Source organism: Coturnix japonica, chromosome 8 (genome assembly GCF_054131305.1).
Source record: "Coturnix japonica strain WE chromosome 8, WE-NBRP24, whole genome shotgun sequence".
Taxonomy (NCBI): domain Eukaryota; kingdom Metazoa; phylum Chordata; class Aves; order Galliformes; family Phasianidae; genus Coturnix; species Coturnix japonica.
Window position 1 is genome coordinate 5,391,087 of NC_140670.1, and position 23,024 is coordinate 5,414,110.

At 49.3% G+C, this 23,024-nt stretch overlaps 2 protein-coding genes across 5 annotated transcripts; both read left to right on the forward strand.

Moving 5' to 3' along the window:
• The first annotated feature begins 7 nt into the window (after positions 1-7).
• Positions 8-13,384, forward strand: TUBGCP2 (tubulin gamma complex component 2). 3 transcript variants are annotated; one of them, XM_015866169.2, is made up of 18 exons: positions 8-34; positions 468-636; positions 1,316-1,444; positions 1,609-1,785; positions 2,779-2,938; positions 3,575-3,782; positions 4,368-4,567; positions 5,329-5,518; positions 6,133-6,278; positions 6,434-6,614; positions 6,829-7,009; positions 7,621-7,793; positions 8,675-8,803; positions 9,716-9,836; positions 10,880-11,023; positions 11,262-11,390; positions 11,789-11,952; positions 13,159-13,384. In XM_015866169.2, exons 2-18 carry the CDS (start codon positions 487-489, stop codon positions 13,262-13,264), a joined length of 2,688 nt encoding a protein of 895 aa, XP_015721655.1. In that variant the 5' UTR covers positions 8-34; positions 468-486; the 3' UTR covers positions 13,265-13,384. The 3 variants fall into 3 exon arrangements, 2 of the variants coding, with proteins under 2 accessions (XP_015721655.1, XP_015721654.1); XR_014948482.1 differs by having other exon boundaries at positions 10-325; positions 11,126-11,390; XM_015866168.2 differs by having other exon boundaries at positions 10-325.
• Positions 13,385-13,752: 368 nt separating this feature from the next.
• Positions 13,753-22,002, forward strand: ADAM8 (ADAM metallopeptidase domain 8). Of its 2 annotated transcripts, none has more exons than XM_015866170.2 (23): positions 13,753-13,899; positions 14,033-14,142; positions 15,578-15,654; positions 15,767-15,845; positions 16,176-16,252; positions 16,439-16,619; positions 16,978-17,043; positions 17,134-17,202; positions 17,519-17,688; positions 17,772-17,853; positions 18,519-18,667; positions 18,914-19,091; positions 19,175-19,264; positions 19,433-19,628; positions 19,734-19,833; positions 19,921-20,104; positions 20,188-20,265; positions 20,355-20,439; positions 20,533-20,647; positions 20,735-20,900; positions 21,132-21,182; positions 21,279-21,377; positions 21,459-22,002. In XM_015866170.2, the coding sequence occupies exons 1-23, from the start codon at positions 13,845-13,847 to the stop codon at positions 21,507-21,509; spliced, it is 2,508 nt and encodes an 835-aa protein (XP_015721656.2). In that variant the 5' UTR covers positions 13,753-13,844; the 3' UTR covers positions 21,510-22,002. The 2 variants fall into 2 exon arrangements, with proteins under 2 accessions (XP_015721656.2, XP_085409980.1); XM_085553854.1 differs by having other exon boundaries at positions 21,463-22,002.
• The last annotated feature ends 1,022 nt before the right edge of the window (positions 22,003-23,024 follow it).

Here is a 23,024-nt window from a genome sequence, read left to right on the forward strand (position 1 = left end):
ACTTCCTGCGGCAACGGCGGCGGCTTCCGGGCGGGTAGGAGGGATGGAGCGGGATGGGGATGGAGAGGAGCCGCGGGACGGCGGGGTGTGGGACGGCTGGCTGCGTTCTGTGCGTCTGCTCTGGGTTCTGTGTGCGGGGAGCCGCTTAGAACCAGCCCGGTGTCGTCGTTTGTAACGCTGTGGTTCCGATCCGGACAGCAGGCCGCGCTGAATGCAGCCGGTCGGGTCGGCGCTCCACACTGAGGCCTCCCATAGTGTCTGGAAGGCAAAGAAGTGCTGCTGCCCACGCTTAGGCCTGGTCTGTAGCAGGGCAGTAGCGTGCAGGGTGAGGGGCTTGTCTTACAACTCCCATAAGTTTCTTTGTGCCCATCCAGCACACCCTATGGGCTTATAGTGCAGCGTTATTCTTGTGCTTACACCAAAGCACTAACGTAGCTCACTGCCTTTCTTCCTGTATCCAATGTTAGGTTGGATTTCATTCACGCCATGAGTGAGTTCCGCATCCACCACGATGTCAACGAGCTGCTCAGCCTGCTGCGTGTGCACGGGGGTGAGGGGGCCGAGGTGTACATCGACCTGCTGCAGAAGAACCGCACGCCCTACGTCACCACCTCCGTGTCTGCGCACAGTGCTAAGGTGGGCCAGAGTGGTGGCATTGCATCGGTCCCTTGTGGAGTTATCCATCCATCAGCTGAACATGAGCCAGCGTAGGTGACCATGAAGGCCGGTGGCACCCTGACTTGTATCAGAAACAGTGTAGTGGGCAGGATCAGGGAGGGAACTGTCCCTCTGTAGTTGACACTGAGGCTGCACCTTAATGCTGTGTTCAGTTTTGGAACCTTCACTACAAGAAAAACATGGATGCCCTTGTAGTGTAAGGCAACAGTGCTGTGAGGGGTCTGGAGCACAAGTCTTATGGTAGCAGCTGAGGGATATGAGATTATTTAGCCTCAAGGAGGCTCAGGGGAGACTTTACTGCTCTATAGCTCCCTGAAAGGAGGTTCTGGGAAGGTAGGTGTTGGTTTCTGCACCCAGATAACAGCAAAAGGTTGAAGTAATGGCTTTAAGTTGTGACAGGGGAAGTTCAGGTTGGGTATTAAGAAGAACTCAGAAGGAACGATACATTCCAAATCAGTCCATCTTAATTATCAGTGCGAGGCCAGTGCCGCATTGTTCAGTCCAAGACCTATTCCCTGAAGCACTTTGCTGGCAGCAGTGGCCTGCACCTTGTTGCCCTCCTTGCACAATGCTCTGCTCTGGAATGCTGGAATGATAATCTACCTTAAACATTAAATATTCCCGTGGTCTTTTACAGGTAAAAATAGCAGAGTTTTCTAGAACTCCTGAAGACTTTTTAAAGAAATACGATGAACTGAAGTCTAAGAATACAAGACATTTAGATTCTTTGGTGTACCTGCTCTCAAAGCTCACAGAAGACAAAGAGGTTTGTTTCTGTGTTAGAACTGAGCATGTTATAACTCCTTGGTAGTAGCAACAATGCAGTGGTTTTAAATATGCACGCTGTCAGATGATAATATTCATTGGAATACAGCTTTGCTGCAGTGTGTGCTGACCAGTGCTCACAAAATTTCTTTTGTGTGTATACAGACACTCCAGTATTTGCAACAAAATGCTAAAGAAAGGGCGGAACTCACAGCAAACGTGGCAGCTGGTGGCAGCACAAATTTCTCCATCCCCTCATCTACTTCCAAGATTTCTCTGCAGGAACTTGAGGAGCTGCGCAAGCAGCTTGGCACCGTCACAGCCAACTCCAGCGCACAGCAGGTACTGCCCCTCACCTTACATGTGAGATCTTTCCCAGCTGTTGGTATGTAGCTGTGCTCTTAACTTTTGACATCTAGGGGAACTGCAGATATTACTATCCATCTAAATCTGCTCTCAGAATGGTGCTAGTCAAATTATATTAAATCATTGTGCTGTTATTCCAAAAAGTGGCCTTTTTATTGAAGTCAGGTAAGGTCAGGCGAGTTTAGCCCACAGCAGTTCTCACTGGGGCATAGTGACCTTCAATGAGAAGAAAATAAAATGACCCTCTGCAGATCCCATTTCACATACATGTGGAGCTTAAGAAATGGCTTTCATAAGCATGTCCCCTTTTGGCAGCTATGGAAAGCATGGCGCTTTTGGCAATTATGTAGGTTATACATCACCTCTCCAGCTGAAAATTAGTCTTTCACCATAATTATTTTACTGACAGAGATCCAGAGCCATGAATGGAGACTGTTATGGTCTTGTAAAAGCTCACTTCCTTCACAATCAGAGCAAAACCAATGTCATTTTCCACTGGTGTATTATCTTGATGGCATTTCATGTGCAGCTACTCCACGGGCAGTGTGCGGAAGCTGATTTCAGAGGTGGTCATTAGCCTGTTTGCAAGTGCTCCTTGGATAAGATGTTGCTGCTTTCTTCTTCTGGAATTAATTTGTTGGCTTTTATATGGTGGAGTTTGCAAACTAATAAGGTGACTGGAGCTTGTAAGCATCCCAGTTTTGCTCCTTTGTGTATGCCACAGCACCAAGGTTGATGGGAGGGGTATGACAAGGCATTATGTGATGCATCTGCCAATAAGAAGATGGCCAACTATATAAAATTCACCTCTGCAGCACTGAGACCAGTAGCCTGAACGAAATCGAGAGAGTACACCTACACTTGTTCTACTGAAATATCAATTATTCCACTTTCTATTCTCAAATTATCGGCTTACAGTCAGTTTCTCCTTCTTCATTCTTCTCTCTTTTTCTTTTTTTTTCTCAACAGCCCCTTGAGCTTACACGAAAAATGCTCCGAGATAAGCAAAACAAGAAGAATTCAGGCCAACCTGTTCCTGTTCTTCCATCCTGGGTGTATGAGAGGCCTGCGCTTATTGGTGATTTTTTAATAGGCACTGCTCTAAGCACTGACGTAACGGTACCTATAGGTATGTGATACACAGTGAAAATGATGTTAATGTGATACATTTTGTACTTGTTCCAAAGCACCATTCAGATTCTGTCAGAACTAGGATGAAAGCAAAAGTTGCCTCCTTGAAATCTTCCCTAAGAAGGTAGATGCACCTGCAGGAATCCTGTAGCTTCCACCTGCCATGGATTTGTACCTGGTCTAAGGGACACATGAAAGCAGTGATCACAAGTAGTTTCATTCTTGAGTGTTTCCCCATTGTCAAATGGTTTGTGAAGCTTCATGGGGATTTTAAGCATGTTGGCAAGACTGGAACTCAGATCCAGGGTAACTGAGCCTATTTGGGTGGAAGAGCAAACAGTGCAAGTGATGTTCTCTTGGCCATGGTTGATGGATGCTTATCTCTGTCCACTTGATTTGCTTTGGGTTTAAATGATGAGCAAAGGCTTCTGTTTTCCTGGACAGCAAGGTTTAAGATTTTGGACTTGACTGTAACTCAGTTTTATTTCCCTGTATCTTGGTTCAGCTTTGTATAATCTTCCTTTGTTCTCTTTGAGAAGTATGTCATCCTTTTAGGCTTCATCATGAATGGAAGATCTGGACGTACTGCAGCATGTTCTGGTTATGTTCTTTTCTGTTGTCTCTTTGAAAACAGGTACTCTGCCATTAGCATCCCAAGAATCCATGATTGTGGAGGACTTGCTGTATGTTTTGATTGGTGTGGATGGAAGATACATCACAGCACAGCCTCTTGTTGGCAGGCAGAACCGAACATTTTTAGTCGATCCAAATTTGGACTTGTCCATCAAAGAGCTGGTGACCAGAATTCTTCCTGTAGCAGCAAGTTACTCTGCTGTCACCAGGTACAGAGCTGTCATTTCCTCCCAGTGGGGGATATTTTCCTTCAAGCATCAAGCTGCAGAACATGGAATCTGTCATTTTGCAGATGATGATGTCCAAGCTAGATTTAAACCTATAGGGATATAAAATAAAGAGCAGTTATTTATTTGAAATGGCTTTGGCTACGTATGTTTGTGCTGGCATTTTCCTTCACCTTTCCTTTGCTTTGTCCAACTGAGTTGGTACAGGCAAAGTTAAAATGTCTGCTTACTGTGGCTTGCCTAAAGCATTTTCAGGAAGTGATTTGTCCAGTATCTTTAGCCTGCCTTGAAAATACTGGCACTTGCTTTTTTTATAGTGGATTTGCAAGTAATTATAGATCCCCTTCAAATCAAGAGGAAATGTTTTCCCACAGCTTTCTATACTAAGTGTGGCGGTGACAGGTAGGCAGGGGCCAGAGAGCAGATGTTGAATGTAAAACTTAGCTGAAAACTGATGTTTTCCAATACAGTGTCTACTCTTGTGCTTCTGTAGTGTCCTGAAATTAAAATTCCTGAAAATGTTGGAAATTACCTTGTCTAAGAGAGATTCCATTTCACCTCTTATAGGTTTGTAGAGGAGAAGTCTTCCTTTGAGTATGGACAGGTAAATCATGCGCTCGCTGCTGCTATGCGGACTCTGATAAAGGAATACATGATACTGATTACCCAGCTGGAACATCTTCAGAGACAGGGACTTCTCTCACTGCAGAAGCTCTGGTTTTATATCCAGCCCACGATGAGGACTCTAGAGATTCTTTCTTCGCTTGGTAAGTGTAAAAAATTCAGTCATTATGTTTAGACAGGTGCATGACAGTGGCTTCTGAAAACTAGACAAACTAAATACAGGCAGGGCATATGTCATTTTCATTTTGTTGTATTAAATTAGAAGGACTTAGAGAAAGATTGTACTTGTCAGACCTCTGCCATTTTTGAGAGCAGTAGGTTCTGTGAATCATGCCCATTGTCACTGTACCTCAGAATAAAAGTATTGTGCTATATGAAGAGGCACAGTATAACCCATGTGAGGACATATGTGGCATGCACATCCCACAGGAATGCCTCCTGTCAGATAACCACTCATACAGAAGTGAAGTGGATTGCAGCCTTTTCATTATTACCATTTCAATAGCTTCGTTTTCTCACTTCCTTGTATTGTTTCCTCAGTAGCTTTGCTCCAGACCTGGATGCGGTACTGCAGATGGGGCCTTACAAGGGCAAAGTAGAGAGGCACAATCACCCCCCTGTCCCTGCTGGCTGTCCCACTTCTGATGGAGCCCAGGATACCATTTGCTTTCAGAGCTGCAGGAGCACACTGCTGGTCCATGTTCAGTTTGTCATGCATCAGGACCCCCAGGTCTTTCTCTGCAGGGCTGCTCTCAAGGACTGCTCCTTCCAGTCTGTATATATGCCTGGGATTTCTCTGGCCCGAGTGTAAAACCTTGCACTTTGCTGTCTCCATGATCTCCTGGATCTGTGTATCTAAATGAAGAATCTTGTGTGTCTTACATCTGTATTTTTTTAATTTCAGCTACTTCTGTGGATAAGGGTGAGTGTATGGGAGGGTCAACCCTGAGCTTACTCCACGATAAGACTTTCAACTACACGGGAGACAACCAGGCCCAGGAGCTGTGTTTGTATCTAACCAAGGCAGCTTGTGTGCCCTATTTTGAGATTCTGGAAAAATGGATATATCGAGGCATCATTAATGATCCATACAGGTAAAGAAGAGTTACAGATTGAAAACAAGATGAAAAAGTTTGGAAATGCCTGCCTTCTTGTGTCTCTCTTTGCGTTCCCTTCTCACATCCGCACCCTCATCAGGACAGGGGTGAGCTTTGTTCTCATAGGATCCTATTCTCATAGCTCAATGGATCTGTGTTAATGTAGTCCACTAGCATGATGACTATCTGATTAGAGCTAACAATGCTCTCTAAAGTTTCTTGGCATTGATAAAATCATTTAAAGCATTTTCTGTCTTTATGCAGTATTCCTGTTGCCCACATTTTCAGAACGCAAAGAGGGAAAAAATGAAGATAAAATAGCTTAAAAGAATGCCATTCTGTTGGTGAGAAAGCACCTGTTCCCTGACAGCCAGATAACATTTGGACTCGATTCCTGAGCCCTATAGAATGAAATTGTTTGCGGATTAGCACAAGCACAGCACAAAATGCTGCTTGTCTTAGTACAAGCTAATGTCAGTTCTTGATTGAAATATATCTTCATGGGACATTACTTCTGATATATCATATTCCCACTGACCATATGAACAGGTTAAAATAGTAATCCCCACTGTACCACTTCTTGCTTCTAAATATCTGCTTTAACTGTCCAGTGAGTTTATGGTGGAGGAACACGAGTTGCAGAAGGAGAAGATTCAGGAGGACTATAATGACAAGTATTGGGATCAAAGATACACTGTTGTTCAGCAGCAGATTCCCTCTTTCTTGCAGAAAATGGCTGACAAAATACTAAGCACAGGTAGGTAAAGCTACATTTCTGATTTAAGAGGAGTCTAATATAATTTCACAATATACCTTCTATTTGTATATTCCATTTGGCAACAGTGATTTGGAGGCTTCTCTTGTGGCAGCACATACAATTGGTGCAAACATGGATCACTGTTTCCTTTTCAGGGAAATACTTGAACGTTGTGCGAGAATGTGGACGTGATGTTACCTGCCCTGTGGCTAAAGAGGTCATCTACACGTTAAAAGAGCGAGCGTATGTAGAACAAATAGAAAAAGCATACAACTATGCTAGCAAAGTGCTTCTGGATTTCCTAATGGAGGAGAAAGAGCTTGTGGCTCACCTAAGGTTTGATTTGTTTTGTTAAATATGTGTTAGATAGGTTGGTTCTGATGGCAAATGTCAGGTTTTAAAGTTAGCTCTCTTTTCCTGGGACAGCACACATTAAAAAAAAATTAAAAAAATAGTTTCCAAGTAGGTTATTTTTGTCTGTTAAAAAAGCAAGTTAAAAACCATGTTTTTTTAGGAAACAATAATCAGTGATCTTCATTTTCTTGAGCAGATCTATAAAACATTATTTCCTGATGGATCAAGGGGACTTTTTTGTTCACTTCATGGATCTCACAGAAGAGGAACTTAAGAAGCCTGTAGATGACATTATAACTACTAGGCTAGAAGCACTGCTTGAGTTGGCCTTGCGAATGAGCACAGCCAACACAGACCCTTTCAAGGATGATTTAAAGGTAAAAAAGTGCATGAGCGAAAGGCTTGCTGTGTATTGAGGAGGTCTCTGTGCCTATGAGGAACTGCTGAAAATGCAGTGAAAAAGAGAAGAATTGATGACTGTATTTCTGTAGACCTTCTCTGGGTGAAGTCTCTTTATTTCATTGACAGTAGCAATGGGAAGCAATGCAGCAAGGGGCTGCGTTTTCTTGTTGATGTCTGAGCACAGAGAAAGTGCTTTAGAGTGGCATCAGGATGAGGTGAAAGCAGTAATGTATCTCTCACCCACATTCTCAATCTTGGATGCCCATTTTGGAGTACAAGAAAATCCTTGATTATAAGTTCTGACTACTAATGATTGTTGCAGCTCGGTTGAAAGCCTTAACAAATGTGAACCAGCACACAAGCTGTGCTTGGGGAGGTTGAAATGACTTCATAAACTGCACAGCAACACTGCTCTGCTGTCTGCTTCAGCACTGTTCAGATGATGCCATTCCTCATTGCTCCCTAGGTTGATGTAATGACTGGAGATTATCTCTGACAATTTGTAACTCTTCTGTCACTAAACTGTTGTTACCTGGTACTTGTGAGTACCCTGTGGCTTCATTGTTTTTCTGCTCTTTCTTTGTAGATTGATTTGATGCCCCATGACCTCATTACGCAGCTCTTGAGAGTATTGGCCATAGAAACAAAACAGGAAAAGGCCATTATAGGTGCGGATCCCACAGAGCTCACTCTCAGTGGTCTGGAAGCATTTTCTTTTGACTATATTGTTAAGTGGCCTCTGTCCCTGATTATAAACAGGTACGGTATCCATCCACCATAAAACAAACAAAAATGGTCAGAAGCTTTTGTACAGGTTTACATTTCCAAACAGCAAAATGCTGCAACGTCTGGGCCATTTTGCATTAAATTGAGTTAGGATAAACAGAATGCTTTGTTTTTCTATAGTGACTTGCTTCTCCACGGAAACAGGGCACTGGCAGACTGTGAGCCAGGCAAATGGGTCAGGCAGCATTAGGTGGTAAATGCCAGCAGTATCTCCTCACTTCTGTAAAATAATCAATTGACACAGTGGAACCTTCATAATGACACAACGTATGTGAAATTACGTCTCTTTCGTTCATAATGGGTGTATTAACTTCGATGGTAACTATGGAAGTGAAAATACTAAGTACAGTTTCACAAACTGTATTGGCTGGAGCTCTGTAGACGCCTACAGCTGAAGTGTCTGAGCACAGACCTGCACCCAGTCCCCGAGGCTATAAATAAGCATCCCCATCTGCTTCTGACAGTGCTGCCTATAGCTTGGTTGCAGTTTATCTTATTGGAAAATCCTGGTGAATTACTGTGGCAGTCATAGCAACGTTGGTGCAGCACGGACACAACTGTAGGTTTTCAGACCTCTGTCCCAGCTTGTATGTAGGTGATCTTTCTGCAGGTTGATCGAGGGCGTCAGAGAAAGAGGCTCATGAAGTACCTGGTGAAGGACGAAATCCTTTGGGATGATTACACATGCTTTTAGTTTTTTATTCATCTGTTAGAATTATTTCATCAAAGGTGTGTGTGTGTGTCTGAAGGTGTATGGAGCATATTGTGTTAAGACTCCCTTGAAGTAGCTTCAGCCTTCATGGCTTATTCTGTCAATCAGAAGAGAACTTAATCTGAATCCCCTTTCTTTCCAGGAAAGCACTGACAAGATACCAGATGCTTTTCAGACACATGTTCTATTGCAAACACGTGGAAAGACAGTTGTGCAACGTTTGGATCAGCAATAAAACAGCCAAGCAGTTCTCCCTACATTCAGCTAAATGGTATGGCTTCTTTTTCTGTTGAGGCTTTGTTTTTTTCCTTCTCCCTAGTTAGATGCATTGTGGCATGAATCAGATTATTTTGACATGGAACATATCGTTGCAAATTTCTGACAGGCAGAGGGAGGTCAGACAGAACATTTTAGGATGCAGTAGGAAGTGTCTGCTGAATAATCTTCAGGCTGCTTGACTTGTTTCTCTTTGGTGGCGCAAAGTTTGGAAAAGGAATTGTAAGGAACACACGGTGTCCTGAATTGGAAGGGACTCATGAGGATCTTTGAGTCCAACTCCTGGCTCCACACACAGGACTACTCAAAATCCAAACCTTATGTCTGAGAACACTCATTGAGCGCTGGCAGCTTGGGGTTGTGACCTCTGCCTGTTCCATGCCCACCACCTTCAGTCTCAGATGGTCTCAATGAAGCACAGGGCAGGCCTGTGGCACTGCAAGGAAACACCTTCTGTCTTGTCAACAGCACTCACTTCTCACAAGGTACCCTCAGCTACCTTGACACTGACCTCATCCAGCATGGGCTCTTGGTCTCTTGACACTGTATAAGGATTAGTGGAAGAGACCTGGGGGGGATCTGTAGTGCACACTGCTAGCAAACACATCTCACTAGTTAAAGTGATAACATGGCTTTAATACTGTCCATTTACGTTTGGATGCCATCAGATTACTGTGTCTAGTGCACAGCAGGTGCCACACTCTGAATCTTGTAGTTGAAGGGAAAGTCATTTCCATACATGGAACTAAATCAGAGATGCTCTGCAATAACTTTGTAATCACTCTCAGACTGCAACAGAGGATTTGCTAGGACAGAAATAGTTAGCTCTGCTTTGCTTGGCTGTGCAGGCTTGGTTCTCTGTGGCATTTGCTAGCTCAAAGTTGTGTGGGTGTGATTTCTCCCCTAGGTTTGCTGGTGCTTTCACACTGCGGCAGCGAATGCTGAATTTTGTGCAGAATATCCAGTATTACATGATGTTTGAAGTGATGGAGCCAACGTGGCACATTCTCGAGAAGAACTTGAAATTGGTGAGTGCGTGTGCTCGAAGTTAGAACAGAAGTTAGAACAGAAGTTAGAACAGAAATTGTATGTTACCACATTTGGTGTAGGGAGAAGATGCCTTGTTTTAGGTACTGTTAAATGTCTTATTGGAGGAACTGTTCTTATCACACTACAAACAGTGCTGCTGTTCTGCATCACCTTTCTGCTTTGTTAGTCATGTATCCCTTTCCTTTAGTGAACCTTCCCATCTGTGCCCAGACTTCCATACTTTCTTCATCCTGTAGCATTCTGCTGAACATCGCCAAGAATAAAATACTGGATAAGGAAGAAGGAAATGAGGTGCAAAGATCACAAGCAGGTCCAGACATCTTCCTCTGATTCCTTAGCTGACGTACAGCTCACTTAAGAGCCACGTCTGTGTTTTCTCTTTCTTGGAACTGCCAAAGATGAGGCCTTTGAGGCAGGAAAAGACCTTTGCACTTTATTTTTCATGTTAGGACTATTTGTTATAAAAAGGGGTTTTCCTCTTCAGATCTGGTCTATTTCCACTGCACTGGGCAAGGCTGGAGAACTTTTCCACCCTTGTGATGTCTCTTTGCTCCAGCACAAGCTCCAGGTAGCAGTTTTTATCTCCTGATGGGCATAGGAGATGCCTTTATCACCTCAGAGAGAAGCACATTCCCAGTGAGTGTCCTGCCTCCCTGTTTTAAGCCAAGTAATTCTTGGCACCAGAAGAATAAGACACCAGAAGAATGGGAACTGACATGCCAGAACAGGTTATTAAAGAAGCCCACAGAGGCCTTCTGAAATGTGATTTAATCAATTCAGATTAGAAGGTTCCAGACAACAGAGAAAAAATGGCACCTGAGGTTGCTTTGACACTGTTAACTAAAAGAAGGGCAGAGGCGTAGGCTGCCTGCTCTGTGTTATACAGCAAGTGGCTCCAATGGGTTCTGTGTGATTATTTAGGCTTTGATCCTGATGGGAGTTGAGCAGATACATTGGCAGTGCTGGTCTAGAGCTTCGGTGTCCTGGTTTGGTTCTTCATTAATGTGATATCCTCCAACAGGCTTCTAATATTGATGATGTTCTGAGCCACCACACGAGCTTTTTGGACAACTGCCTGAAGGACTGCATGCTGACCAACCCTGAGCTGCTGAAAATCTTCTCCAAACTGATGTCTGTCTGTGTCATGTTCACAAACTGCATGCAGGTATGTACACTCTCCCCTTTTTATCATGCCAGCTGCTCTGTGTGCTAGGCAGCCACAATGATCCCTTCTTTTAACATGACCCCTCTCTTGCTCTCAATACAGCTGGAATAGCTTCTTTTCCCACCCACCAACAGGGGATTAACTAGCTGCAGGGCTAGGAGGGTTGCATGAACCTCATGCATTGCCATTGTGGAGGAGATGGGTTTTAACCATGTCCGCAACCCTGTGCCCTTTCCAGAGGTTCACCCAGAGCATGAAGCTGGACAGCGAGATGGACCGGCTCAGCCTAGAGCATGGCACGATGCTGGGCCCACCAACAGAGGAAGAGCGTGCTGAAGAGCATGCAAAGAAGAAGCTGACTAACAAGGTGGGGCTCTGGGTGCATTGATGGGCTCTCTAAATATTGCCTGGGGCTGCAGCTTGATTGGGATGGCTGTCCTGCCTCTTACACATAAACCTTTGTGGTTTCCAGCACACCTCTGGCCCTGAAAGCAGAATGTGAGGGTATTTCTGGCACGCTGTCAAGCACTGATAGTGTTCTCAAGTCTGCTTTGAGGACCCTGTCTCCCACAGCAATCGCTGCAATTGTTCTTCAGTTCTTAGCTGTAGGGTTTTTAACCACTGAGGATCTTGCAGCTGTTCTGAACATGTTATTGGAAGGCCTGAGTTTCCATTCAGTTTTATTACAGTATTTTTGGCCAGGTATTGAATAAGGGATGGGATAGTTGCATCTCCTTGACAAACACAAATCCTTTGTCTTGGTAGCTTTTAGCGGAGCATGCCGACAACCTCCATCTGACATCTGGCTTTGAAGCAACAATCAACAAGTTTGATACTAATTTCTCAACGCACCTGCTGGATCTGTTGGACCGGTTGAGTGTTTACAGCACCAATGACTGCGAGCACAGCATGCTTAACATCATCTATAGGTGAGCCTGGGGTTTTCTTGGCTGAGATTCAGCCCAAGAGCAAAGATCGCTGTTTTATAGCTGTTCCATAGGATGGTTGAAGCTCTCTCTCATGGTGCTGTACCATGGAGGCTGGTGTTGCATCCCATTTGATGCCACGTCCTTGGTGCCATGTCTGGGAGTTGACCCATGCAGAAGCTGTGCAGGCAGTGCTCCCGTATGCTGCAGACTTTTCTTCAGAAGTTCTGCCTGCTTCTGAAGAATAGAGAAGGATGCTGATTCATCAGGATGCGAGAAGACAAAATGCTTCCGTTGTCTGTTTGCACTAAGGATGGTGACCTAAAACTGCAGCAGGCTGTTTTCAGAGCAGGGTCTGAGGCCTCTGCCCCCCCCCATGTTCCACTTCTAGAAGGGCTGAAGAAGAAATACCGTGTCTTAATGCTGCCAGGTTATGCGTCACTGTCATGTCACCCAGTGAGGACTGCATAGGACCATGCAAATCTTCACTGAGGTTTTCAGCACAGATGGACCTTGAGTTACAAAGCGGGTATCCCCATTTTCTCATCTGAAATACTGTGTGTTAGCACAACACACAGCAGGATGTGTCCTTCCATTTCCAGGGGCTGCTCAATAGCATTTTAAGAAGCAGAAGCACCAAGGAGAATGGCCAGACATGACATTTAGTCTCGTTCAGTCTGCAGGAATTATCAGATCCAGTCTTGGACACTGTAGCAGTAGGAACCCAAGAACCAGAATGAAGACAGTTGCCATCTAATATAACATAATTGAGAGAAAGAGAGAGATAATAGATTGTAGGATATGCTGATCTTCTCTTGTAACCCACAGCATGCTGAGGGTGCTTGGGTGTCTTGGCTTCATTAGTGCTGATAGAGCTGGTGAAAGCAGACGATAAATTCCATCTGTCGAGGCAGTTTTCCTCAGTCATGAAAAATATCAAGGAACAATTTGTTGCCATTCCTGCAAGATTGTTAAGCAACACGCAACTCAAATGTTGTGCCCATTCCTTAAGTATTGGAACAACTTATTGGACAGATGAGGAGAGTAATTTCTGTGTGATGTGCTGGCTGCAGTTCTGTGCCACCTGAGACACTGCCTGGGTTACAAAGGAGATAGGCTGATGCTATCAGTGCTGCTGCAGCAGCGTGTTGACCTGCTCAGGGCCTCAGGGCAAGGCAGGTTGACTCCTTGCTGTGCTTTGTCCTACAGGTTGGACTTCAATGGTTTCTACACGGAGCGCCTGGAGCACATGTCTGCAGAGCGGAGCCAAAGGGCAGCCCCAGCACCCCCCCGTGCCACCGCACCGACCCCGTGAAGGGACCCCTGGAAGGAGCACGATGGATGTGATGGATCTGCTCTTCTGAGAGGCTTTTGTGAAGTCTTTTGTTTTTTAAACTGCACTGTAAAATGATGTCTTTGTAAAATAAAAGTAAAAATCAGTGCCGTTGTTAGGTGACCACAGCGTGGTTTGGCCTTGCAGGAGCCCGGTGGGGGTTGCTGGTTGGGGGGTGCTGTCTGATCTCTGCTCAGCCTGATGGCTGCGCCGCTCCAGTGGCCCCTTTGAAGCTCCCTGGGTTCCTATAGAGGCCCACCGCTCCTTGAACAGGGCCATTGCTCCCAAAAAAGGGATCCTGCATAGATCACAGCCCTCACAATATCCTCATTTCCCGGTTGCTCTTGGCCCTGGAACGCAACCAAGGACCCCCTTCGATCCTTCCAGACGTGCCCACAGCCTCCCTCAGACGCCCCGAGACCCCTCTGTCCCCACTTCGCCCCTCACTCCCCACCGGAGGCGGCCCCGACCCGTCCCGTTCCGCCCCGTTCCGCGGCCGTGGGTGAGTCACACGCCGGGCGGGGGCTGCGGCGCGGTGCTGAGTAGCGGAGGGAGCGGAGCCATGGCCCCGCCGCTCGCCGTCTTCCGGATGCTGCTGGGGCTGCTGCTGAGCCGGGGTGAGTGCTCGGGGGTCCCCGGGGAGCCGCCGTCGCGGGTGGATGCTGCCGTTGTGGTTGGGATGCTGCGAGGGTGGAGCGGGGCGGGCTGCCGTGCCTACCCCGCATCGGCTCTGCCCGTCGGGTTCCGCAGGAGTCGGCGCGGTGCTGCGGGAGGAGCTGACCCACGTCGAGCGGTACGAGACGACGGTGCCACGACGCGTCCCGGCGCCCCGGGCAAGGAGGGACCTCTCCGTGTCACCGGTGAGTAGGGATGCGCCCCCTGCATAGAGCCAGGGGGCTGCGCCCGGCAGCGCTGCGCCCCGATCTGAGCAGTGCTGTACCCCAAACCCGGCAGCACCGCATCTCAGATTTCCATCCCAGTCCCACCTGGGTGCAGCATCCCTCATGGCTTTGCAGGAGGGGATTCCATGAGTGGAGAGTGCAATGTGAAGCCGGCTCGTGCTTCCCATTTCTGTACCGAATGAAGTTTGCATGCATTGCATTGCATCGCATAGAAGTTGTAACAGCTTTTTCTGGCTTGTTTCTGGCCATTCTACAGCAGGTTTCTCTGTGATTCAGACCTTTACTGATAAAGCAGCTCCGAAATCCTCTCCCTGAAAGCATCTGCTTTCTCTGCTCTAGAAAATCAAACATGTCCACAAGATGAGTGCTGCTATTTAAAGACACCATCTGTGCTGGCGGGCAGCTTTGCACCTCACTGTGGTCCCCTGCTTCCCCATGTGAAAAGGGCCTGGAGAAGGATGGGGATGGTGAAGGAGATGCTGCACAGGAGACCTTTCCCCCTGCCCCATTCCACGGCTGTTGCAGCTGCACTGCCCCACTGGCCCCTTCCCAGTTCCTCTGTGGTTCCTGAGAGCCCCAGGAGCTACCAAGAACAGAAAAGCCCTACTTTGTGGACACTGCACATGGGGATGCTGCTAATGTGAGAAGAACTGGCTGACTTTCATGATCTCTGCTTCCTGCAGAGTCCCTGGGGTGCTGGCAGTGCTGATGGTGGTAATGATGATAAATGCTGTCAGCTGGAGGCTAAAAGCTGAGCACCTCACTCAGGTGGAATGCTTGTCTCATCCCAGAAGAGCTGAGCACATGGAGAAGCCCCAGGGATGTGCAGCATCTCCATGGGGCTGAGTGAATGCCAGGGTCACAACAAGCATAGGGTGATGTCCAGAAGTCCCTTCTGCTGGCACTGCAGTGCCACCGGGGGAACTGACACACAGGAAGCTGAGCTTTGCTCTCCGGAGCAGATGAGAGCCCAGAGTCATGTTGCTTTCTAACCATGAGGTGGCAAGTCAGATCAGCAGGAGATAAGGAAGTCTGCTGGTGAAGGAGAGCTTTGTGGTTCAGCCTGTGAGTAAGCGCTGAGCTCAGCCCCAAAAAAGGAGCTGATGAGTTGGAAACCTCAGTTTCTGGTGTGGCCAGCTGTGGCTGTAACTAAGCCACGGGAAGCCAGCCCTGCTGACTCCACTCGATGGCTGTGACCTGCCCGCGGGCTCAGGATGTGCTGGAGATCTGCATCATTGCCTGCATACTTTGCTTCTGCCTGATTTCCTGTCTTTGCTGGATGAGCTTGGCTCCCTGTCCTGTAACTCACTACCAGTGGGCTGTCTGTAGACCCCATGTCACTCATGGGCAGGACTGAGATCAGGGCAACAGGATCCTGTTTTGTCTCATGCAGAGCACCTACCCGGAACATGTCCTCTACAGTGTCCATGCTGAGGGCAGGGACTACCTGCTGCGCCTGGAGAAGAACAGGTAAGTGCAACTGGGCTGACACTGGGCTGGCACAATCCCCAAGCTGGAGCAATACTTTCTGTCCTGTCTCCAACGCTGGCACTGCTGCTGACATCCCTGTCTTGGTTGGCAGGGAGCTGCTGGGACGGCGTTACACTGAGACGCATTATCTGGCTGATGGCACTGAGGTCACAGTGAAGCCAGATGTCCAGGTATGGGGCTGGAGTCGCTGCTGGAGAAGGAGCTTTTGGGGCAAGAAAGGTACTGGCAGTGGCGTGGAGGCGGTATCATGCTTCTTGCATCGCTGGGGCTAATGGCCTGAGGTGGGACCCACTCTACATCCCTGCTATGGGCAGGAACATCTGCCACTAAACCAGGTTGCCAGCCTGGCCTTGAGCACCTCCAGGACCTCAGCTTAGGTCCAAGACACGGCACGTGTCCTGGTTGAACTTGATGTTCACACAGACCCACTTCTTAAGCCTCTCTTAAGCAGTCACTCCAATGTAGAAGGCCATTTTACACACCTCTTTTCTGGGTTGCAGGACCACTGCTTTTACCAAGGCCACGTTGAGGGACATGCCAACTCCGCAGCAAGCATCAGTACGTGTAGTGGGCTCAGGTAGGACCTGCGACAAAACAGGAGTGAGGAAAGGGGGAAAAAAAGCCCTAATTGTCCCCAGTTGCCACTGTGCTGACCCCCATGGCTTCATCTCCTGCAAGGGGGATGCATGGAACCTGCCTGTCCTGCATGGTTTCTGCCGGGTTGTCTGCACCCTGGCCTTGCAACTGTCTTCTCTCTCGGCAGTGGCTTTTTCCGTGTGAATGAGACCACCTTCCTGCTGAATCCTCTGGATGAGCATGATGCTGGCCAGCACGCAGTGTACAGAGCATCCCACCTGCACATGAAACGCAGTGCCTGCCTGGAGGCTGCCTTGGAGTACGACCACGACACCAAGATCGCTGCACCCCTGAAGCTCTATCGCTGGGTTAGGGATTGCACTGATTTGTCTCACTGTAGCTGAGTTTGCCAGAGTTCTACAGCCAGCGAAGCTGCAATAAGAATTGGGCCATGCTCCTCTCTCCTTACCCATGGACCTGCATGTACCGAGCCTCACCCTATGCATGGACTTACAGGGCCTCTCTCCTGCCTTGCAGCTTTAGCAGGCTGGGACTTTTCCTGTTACGCTGGAAGATTTCTGAAACACCTGGACAAAACAATATTAGAAAGCAGACCTAGAAGAGCTCCTGGCCTTGTATAGTGTTAGAACAGACCCCATGGGGGTGTCAATGGTAGGGATCTTTCCCCAGATCTTTCCCTGCGCTCACTTCCATCTTCCCTTCCAGAAATCAGCGCGCTTGCACAGAGGGCCTCGATATGTGGAGCTGGTCCTGGTCGTGGACAATGAGGAGGTAAGGGAGGGTGGGCATGAGTTTCCACTCTCTTCTGCAGCTGCCGGGAGGAGGAACTGATCTGGGAACCTCTCTGTGTCCTTCCCCTAGTTCAGGAAGTACAAGGACTTGCGCAGGGTACAGAATCGCATGAAGGAAATCGTCAACCATGTTGACAAGGTGAGCCCAGAGTGCCAACATTGGACTGCACTCACTCTGGTCAAAGCTGGGAGAGGGCTGGAATGAATCCAGCCTCACACTGTGAAGTGGGCAACCATGGAGCACAGCTTCCAGCAACTGATAGGGTATGCAAAAAGGGCATTAGTTCAGCTCTCTCTCAGGGGGAGCACTCAGCCCTCAACATCCAAAGGCTGTTGTTGCTTGGCTAGGATGACGGCAACCTGGGATTGGTGATAGGTCCCAAAGGGAGGTGGGATCTTCACTCTGCCGTGCAGCTTGGATCCAAGCACTCCTTCTGGTCTGTATCCCCTTGCAGCTTTATCAACCTCTTGGCCTTCGTGTGGCCTTGATTGGCTTGGAGGTGTGGAGTAACAGGGACAAAATCACTGTCAGTAGCAAGGCAGAGGAGACACTGGAGAACTTCCTTCGCTGGCGGGAGAAAGACCTACTGAAGAGGAAGCAGCACGACAATGTCCAGCTGATCACGTAAAGGGGTTGGATGATACGCCTTCCCTGCAGCCCTGCTAGTGGATGGGTTCCATGCCCATGGTCATGTTTTCTTCCTACAGGGGTATAGACTTCCACGACACGACTGTAGGGCTGGCAAAGAAGCTCGCCATGTGTACCAGGGACTCAGGCGGTGTCAATCAGGTGGGTCCTGCATGCCATGAGGGTTCTGGTGGATCTGAGCCATAAGGAGCCTTCAAGAGCTGCTCTGTAGACAAGGGGCTTCTCCCACCACCTGTCAGATGACCACAAGACTTGATTTGCAATTGCTACTTGGTTATTTTGGTTGTGCTCCTGATCCCTTTGGTGGAGCTTGGTGCTCAGCCATAGTAACAATCGAGAGCAGTATTTGAATATAGTTGCTACATCTTTACAGTCTGGCTGTCTTCAGTGGCTATGGGGCCAGATTTTGTCTTCAGTTATCTCCATCTAGAGAAGAGAAGACTCTGGGGAGACCTCACAGAAGCCTTTCATTACTGAGAGCAAGTTACAGAAGAGCTGGTGGGGGGGGTATATGGAGTGTAGTGATAGGGCAAAGGGAACTAAAAGAGGGGAGCTTTAGATTAGATATTAAGAAGAAATTATTCACTATAAAAACATGGCACTGGAGTTATAGAACCATTAAATTGCCAAGGTTGGTCTTTAAAGTCCCTTCCAACACAAACCATTCTATGGTTCTATGATTCTCCTTTGGCATGGCATGATTTGCAGGCAATTCAAGCAAGGCCCAGCAGAAAGCAGCTAAAAAAGCCTCAGAGGGCCCCATAGAGAGGAGCCATCTGCACCATGTTTGGCTTCTTCTTCCATAGGACCACAGTGTGGATCCTATTGGTGCTGCATCCACCATGGCTCACGAGATGGGACACAACTTGGGAATGTCTCACGATGAAGACATTGATGGCTGCCACTGTCCTGTCAGAAAAGAACATGGAGGATGTGTTATGGCAGCAAAGATCAGGTGAGTGAAGGAGAAAGTGTGAAGGGTAAAGAGCAGCCCTGGGTTGCAGTGTTTCCAGATGTTCTCCAGCATCATGTTGATGAGAGCTGAAGTGAAGCTCATGGAGTGGTCAGGTCTGAAGGAATACTAATCATTCCTATCTCTGGCTTTGAAGCTAGATGTGCATTTGCTAGGGGTCGTCCAGCTGCAGTCTGGGCTGTTGGTTATCCAACTCTCCTCATGGCTGCCTGGTTTTGTGCCCTCCAGCTCAGCTTACCCCAGACTCTTCAGCTCCTGCAGTGAGCAGGACATGTGGCAATTCCTCGAGGACCCCAAGACCAGCTGCTTGCTGAACGTCCCTGGAGCAGACGAGCTGTATGGGGAGCCAGTGTGCGGGAACCAGTTTGTAGAGCGGGGAGAGGAGTGTGATTGCGGCAGACCAGAGGTACGGCCTGGGAGCCCAGAGGGAGCTGAGACACCATCACTGAGAGGGCCACAGCCATCCCTGTCCCCCTGTGTGCCCCACAGGAGTGCTCTGACCCCTGCTGTGATGCCGCCATGTGCCACCTGAAGGAGGGGGCTGAGTGTGCGCGGGGTGACTGCTGCCAGGACTGCAAGGTACTACGCGGGGTCTCATGGCTCTTTGGGGGCTTCCTTCTGTGATGGGGAGAGTCTGAGGACCACTGACTGTCCAAAGCCAGCAGTTCTGCTTTCTGTCAGCGCTCTGGCTGTGCAGGCACTCAGCATCTCAGGTGGGAGATGATGGCACTCCCATGTTCTGTGCAGGTGAAGGCTGCTGGCATCCAGTGCCGGGCCAGCAAAAATGACTGCGACCTTCCCGAGCGCTGCACTGGCCTCAGCTCCGAGTGCCCGGAGGACGTCTTCCAGGAGAATGGCATCCCCTGCCAGGGCGGCCGCGGATACTGCTACAACGGGGCCTGCCCCTCGCATGCTGAGCAGTGCCGCCTGCTCTGGGGCGCAGGTAGCACCGCATCCTCACCCACATGCTGCACGCAGCCCTGCACTGTGCTGCATCCATGGAGCTGGTGTGGCTCCATCTGACCCTCTTGCTCTGTGCCTCCTGCAGCCGCTCAGGTGGCTCCTGATGAATGCTTCAAGCACAACAGCAGGCAGGATCGCAACCTCCACTGCATGACCGAGTCTGGGAGGAGGCCCTGCAGCCCCAAGTAAGGAGAAGGGGGGCTGCTCTTGTTTCCATCATTGGCTGTAGGGCTGAGCAAGGCTCCACAGGACTGACACCGCTCTGCTTACAGGGATGTGAAGTGTGGCACGCTGCTATGCATGAGTGACACCAGCAGCCCTGCACTTGGCAGTGGCTTCTTCACACTCTCCTTTGGCCGCTTCAAGTGCAAAGCAGCCCTTGACAGCAATGATGGCAATGAGATGACGGGCAGCCTCCAGCTGGTGCCCACTGGCACCAAGTGCGGGGAGGAGATGGTGAGCACTGAAGGGATGCTCTGGGGAGGCAGAGGTGGCTCCCGGCCACAGGGCCACACTTACAGCCCCTCACCCATGCACAGGTCTGCTATGCTGGGCGCTGCCAGAACCTTCTGGTCTATGGCAAGAAGAACTGCTCGGCTAAGTGCAATGGCCATGGGGTGAGTTGTGCCTGCTTGTGGCTGACGTTAACAGTGCTCCTAGTGACCCTTTGGTGGGTGCCCAGACTACCTACCCTATGTACCTTCAGGTGTGCAATCACAAACGGGAGTGTCACTGCGAGCTGGGCTGGGCGCCACCGTACTGCCAGCACAAAGTTTTGGAGCTCACAGCAGGTAGAGTGTTTTGTGCTGGGATGGGGGAACAGGGCCCCACTGGGCATCCCTAGAACAGCAGAGCCCATCCCAATGCCGACTGGCTCTCTGCAGGGGCCAGCAGCGTGGTCCTGCCAGCCGTGCTGGCAGTGCTGGTGCTGTGCAGTATCCTGATGGGTGGAGGCATTGTGCTGCTCAGAGGCAAGGGGAAGAAGTACTTCCAGAAAGGGTAAGGGGCCTTATAGGGGGGTGAAGGTACAGCTGTGCCAGCTGAGCTGAGGGCAATGCTGTTGCTTGTTGGCCCTTTGTCCCACAGGAGGATCTCCAGCAGACCTGCCACCGGCCTCAGCAACCCACTCTTCCAGGAAGGTGCCCGGCCACACCAGCTGTCCCGCCGCACCATCAGCAGCCCCAGCCTGCTCAGCACTACGGCAGCACTACGCAATGCCCGGCCCCTTGTGCCCAGCTGCCCGCTCCTGCAGGTAGGAGTGCGGTGTGGGGCCACAGGGTGGGAGCGGGATTTCCAGTGGGGCAGCCTCTTGGTCTGAGAGATCTCATGCCCTGGGCTTGATGTCCTTGTCTTGTGGGCAGTGGTGTCTTGCCTCCTGGTGCAGAACTGTTCCTCTGCTCCAAAGCCAGCCCGCTGTCCCGTGCTCAGATCCCTCCCTGGTATGTGGATGAGGGACTCAAGCCTTTTATTTTCTGGTCCTCAGGAGAAGCCAAAGCCACCCACTAAACCTCTGCCGGCTCTGAAAACCAAGCAGGTAGCTGCCACCTGTCCCAAGGTGCTGGTAGTGAGTTGTGGCTGGTGCCGCATGGGCAGCCACCTCACTTCTCTTACCCCTTGCCACCCCTCCCAGCCCTGCAATATGGCAGCAGGAGAACCGCTGCCACCAGCTCCACCTGCCAAGCCCCTGGCACTCTCATACCAGCCACGTGCCATCCCGGCCCTGCCCCAGGTGAGCTGCACCTTGTGCCCCTTCCATTTCCTCCCTGGGAAGCTGGTGCCCACCAACACCCCCTCCTTCTTACCTTACCAGCAAGGCGTACGCCCCAAGGTGGCCCTGAAGCCACCAGCAAGCAGGAGGTGACACAGGACAGCACAGCTGCAGGTCCTGGCACTTCGGCAGGATGGCAGAGGACCACAAAGCGCCACCGGTACTTGAATTGCTCACCAGACACCCTGGATGACAGCACTTGTGTTTACAGACATTTCTGTGCCTTAATGGACTTGGTAGCTTTATGGGCTGCCCAGACAGCCATGAGCTAGGGGATGAGGTGCAGGGGCTCCACCGAAACCACTCTTCCCCACTGGAAACCCCCAAGAATGCTGTGCTTGCCCTGCATCAAGCCAGGCCTGGCTTCACAGCAGCAGCCGTCCTCTTCTGGTTCTTAGCTCTGAAGTTACCACTCAGGCTCCTGCTCTCCTGAAATAAGACTTCCCAGGAGCGTTTTACTCCAGCCAGCTATTCATTTCTGATTGTTGTGTGACTGCTTTGAGCCCTCTGCTGTGGAACTGACCCTCCTCACTTTTTATATCATTTAGGTCCAATACTTTTATACAAATAAAGACTGAAGATAGCAGTGGCTCAGTGTGTTGTGTCACAGAGATGCAGGGCAGGAGGGGGCACTGGGGCAGTGTGTGACATCCCATGTGGCATTCAGTGCCAATTCCACTTGGTGAGAAAGCATGGCTATGAGGAAGAGTGCTGTAAAACTGAGTCCACTGAGAGCAGAATGGGTAGAAACACAACTAGAGGCAGCAACACCAGCCGTAAGAAACATAAAGCCACCAAGGAAACAGTACCAAAATAGTTTTATTCTGTTTTTATCAAAAGAACACAACACTGTGCATGTAAACTTGAACATATGCATCATGTTTCCTTTAAGAAGGTGCTGCTGATCCAGTAGCAAACCCCTCAAGAGTACACAAAGGGGCAAAACAGGTTCAAACCCACGTTCCCCACTACATCCACACTCCCTCTGCTCTTGTATCCCTGACTAGGAGCCAAGGCCATGGCTACCAGCTGCAGACAGGCAGCACCTCACTCCTCACATCTGCTCAGGATGCTGGGAGTGACAGCATGGCAAGCAGATGATGGCAAGATTCCTTGCTGCTCCTGCTCCTTGGCAACTCCAGGCTGGCATAACATACCTGTGGCCTGATGTCAGCATGGGGCAGTGCTGTAGGCAAGTCTGTAACACCACCAAATGCTTCGGATCTCAAAAAGCTTGTATTTAAAAGCCAGTTCAGATGGCTACTGCTGTGACAAGGAGAGGCTGCCTTTCTGCTGTAACGTCAGTGCTGCAAACCAGCAACAGCAAGAAGCTACCAGGCCAGGGACGTGGCTCCACTGGCTCTTCACGGCCCTTCCTGCAGGGAAAAGGGGATTCTGTAAATTCAGGATTACTTCCAGGAGACATTTCAATCACCACAGCTACAAAACAAGCTGTCATCTGGGTACTGGAAGTCTGCAGACAGATGGAGGAAGGAAAGGGTCAAAACATCCCTGCTCTCCCCAAGAGATGGAGGAGAGGCAGACAGGCAGGAGCTGAGAAAGAGTAAGGCACCGTATGTTACTGAACTTCCTCAAGGAGAGACACTG